Raw genomic sequence first — 2,390 nt, 5'->3', positions numbered from 1 at the left:
GTGTTAGTTTAACCAACTCTATATATTGCAAATATGAAAACTTTAATTCATGTTGCAATGCACGGTGAAAATGAGGTGGATGTCATCTGGTTTTAAAAGAGGTGGCTCCAGCGAAAAATGTTCCGCTACAGTGAGAAACCGAGCGAGAAGGGTAGGGTCGAACAAAAAAAAACAAAAGGAAGCGTCTTGGGATGGTTTTGTGTTTGGCTTAGGTGTTGAAAATTACATGACGAATAGCCCGTAGCAACGCACAGGCGTACTCCTAGTATATAGTAGAAGTAAACAGCAGCAATTTCACCGACATTAACCGTCCGGAAGCTGGATATAACGTACTCTCATGCATGTCTCATCATAGTACTTACTACAGAGGAAAGTTACTCCAATTAAGTGCATCAAATCAAGACGACCACAGCCAAGGCTATACAGTCGATCAAGTGCCATGTAGTACTAGCTAAGGAGATCTATCGCTCCAATTAACACTGAAGTACACTACTTCGTACTAGATTGACACATACTCACCAGTGATGAGTCAGTCCTCAACTCCTCTCATGAGATGCCCCCCTGCAGGCGCAGCTAGATGAACACCCTGTTCATCAGTCATTCAGTCCTCATCTCCCAGCTGGAGGAGGTCACGGAAGCAGACGAAGTCGGCGCCCGCGAAGACGACGATGCTCGCGGGGCCGACGATCCAGCCCAAGAGGAATCCTGGGTCGGCTTCGAGGAGGAGGCGGACGGCGACCGCGTACATGTAGTGCCCGACGATGGTGACCCTGAGCGCGAGGTTGGCGTTGTCGCGGCACGGGAGCATCAGCGCCAGCCCCGCGGCGGCCGCCTGGGCTGCGGCGCACCACAGCATCACGAGCCAGAGGCCGCTCAGCTTGTCCGTCAGCGCCACGCACTGCAGGACCAACACCGTACGTAAAGACTTGGCGCAAGATGAACCGAACCGATCGGAGATTCGGAATGTGTGGTATGCAAGGGGCAAGGGGTCACGCACGCACCTCGCTGCACGTGGCCTCGTAGCGGGCGACGGCATAGGCGGCGGACGGGCGCACGGCGAAGAAGGAGAAGAGGTGGAAGGAGGCGTTGACGAGCGCCCACTGGCTGGCCCGCCGGACGTCAGCCGGGATCTTGGGCTTCTTGCCGTCCATGGTCCTCTGCCGCAAAAAGAAAGCTTAATTTCAACTGGGAGGAAGAGAAAGAAGAAGTATTTGACTAGTAGCTAGCTAGTTCCAGCAGCACTGTCGAGAAGAAGAGGCGGGGAGACGGGGATGCTTCTTCGCAAGGAGACGAGACTTGCCGGCGGGGAGGCGGGAGGCCTCTGACGTAGTACGCGGGGAGGGAGAGAAGACAGAGAGACAAGCGAGTGTTGCAGTGCGGTCTGGGAACAAGTATGTGATGTGATCGCTTGGTTGGTTGCAGGAAAGCTGGAATGCACCGAGCCGAGCCGAGCGCGTGTGCCATCTTTCCCAATGCGCAATTAATTTCTGTCTTTCTGTCTTTGCAATGGGATCGGCACTCAATAAGTCGTCACATCACACTACTACCAGATTATTATCACTGGAACAAGCATGTGACCTGAACAGGCAGGGAGGAGATGGCGGGCAGAGGAAGCTAGCTTGCTGCCTATCTGCATTGCCTTATTGCACCCAGCCGAGCGCGTGTGCCATCTTTGGCAACGACGTATAATTTCTTTCTTTCTTTCTTTGCAATGGGACGTACACTGCAGAAAGAAAATGAATGCGATGTGGGTGAAACGACTCAGAATAGGCACATGCATACGATACTCTACATGGCAGTCAAAAGTTTTTGTTTTTCTTTTTGCGGATGATGGCGGTGAAAAGCTAGCTAGCTCATTTGAGGGGAGGGGAGGGGAGGCGCCGAATTCGAGCAGCTTCGTCCGCCAAGGCCGTGGCCTGGTCGCGTGTATGGGAGCGCCATGGCCGCCCTCGATCACGTGCTCGATCTGGAGCTTAGTTCGTCAGGTGAGTGAAGGGAGAGGGGGTCGTCGACGGTGAGGGTGGGGGTGGGGGCGGGGGTAGCTTAGTTCGTCAGGTGAGTGAAGGGGGAGGGGGTCATCGACAGAGGGACACCTGAGAGCAACATCCGGGCCAAACCCGCTGCTACATATCCACAACGTGTAGACCCGACACGTCCATTTCCCCCGCTGTCAATGAGGGGTGCCACACCCCGAGACGCGTGCCGCCTCTTCGGACATGCCACAACACCACCCCGCATGTATGAGGGGCCGGTACGACGCTCCGGTGACATTGCTACCCCCCAGGGCCCCCGTTCCGACTAACCCAGGAGCGGTTGATCACGAGATCTAGCCCTTTGACTTCCCACGGACGGGCTCTGACCAGTGGACCTCTCCACCCGGTTGTGTCAGG

At 55.1% G+C, this 2,390-nt stretch overlaps 1 protein-coding gene across 2 annotated transcripts; it reads right to left on the bottom strand.

Moving 5' to 3' along the window:
* Positions 1-303: 303 nt before the first annotated feature.
* On the bottom strand, positions 304-1,450 carry LOC125526853 (uncharacterized). 2 transcript variants are annotated; one of them, XM_048691471.2, is made up of 3 exons: positions 1,243-1,450; positions 1,002-1,157; positions 304-898 (listed from the first exon to the last, which is right to left on the bottom strand). In XM_048691471.2, the coding sequence occupies exons 2-3, from the start codon at positions 1,149-1,151 to the stop codon at positions 602-604; spliced, it is 447 nt and encodes a 148-aa protein (XP_048547428.1). In that variant the 5' UTR covers positions 1,152-1,157; positions 1,243-1,450; the 3' UTR covers positions 304-601. The 2 variants fall into 2 exon arrangements, with proteins under 2 accessions (XP_048547428.1, XP_087378691.1); XM_087522565.1 differs by lacking the exon at positions 1,243-1,450 and having other exon boundaries at positions 1,002-1,236.
* Positions 1,451-2,390: the final 940 nt, after the last annotated feature.

The sequence above is a fragment of the Triticum urartu genome, chromosome 5A, assembly GCF_056163025.1.
Source record: "Triticum urartu cultivar PI428250 chromosome 5A, HENAU_Tu73, whole genome shotgun sequence".
NCBI classification, from domain to species: domain Eukaryota; kingdom Viridiplantae; phylum Streptophyta; class Magnoliopsida; order Poales; family Poaceae; genus Triticum; species Triticum urartu.
The sequence above is the reverse complement of the archived record's forward strand: the minus strand, read 5'-3'. Positions and strand labels throughout refer to the sequence as shown.

Excerpts from the sequence above, each read along its gene's own strand:
- LOC125526853 (XM_048691471.2), bottom strand. The coding sequence starts at position 1,151 with ATGGACGGCAAGAAGCCCAAGATCCCGGCTGACGTCCGGCGGGCCAGC. Across the intron at positions 899-1,001 it reads ACGAGGCCACGTGCAGCGAG|TGCGTGGCGCTGACGGACAA; the intron begins GTGCGTGCGTGA and ends TTGGTCCTGCAG.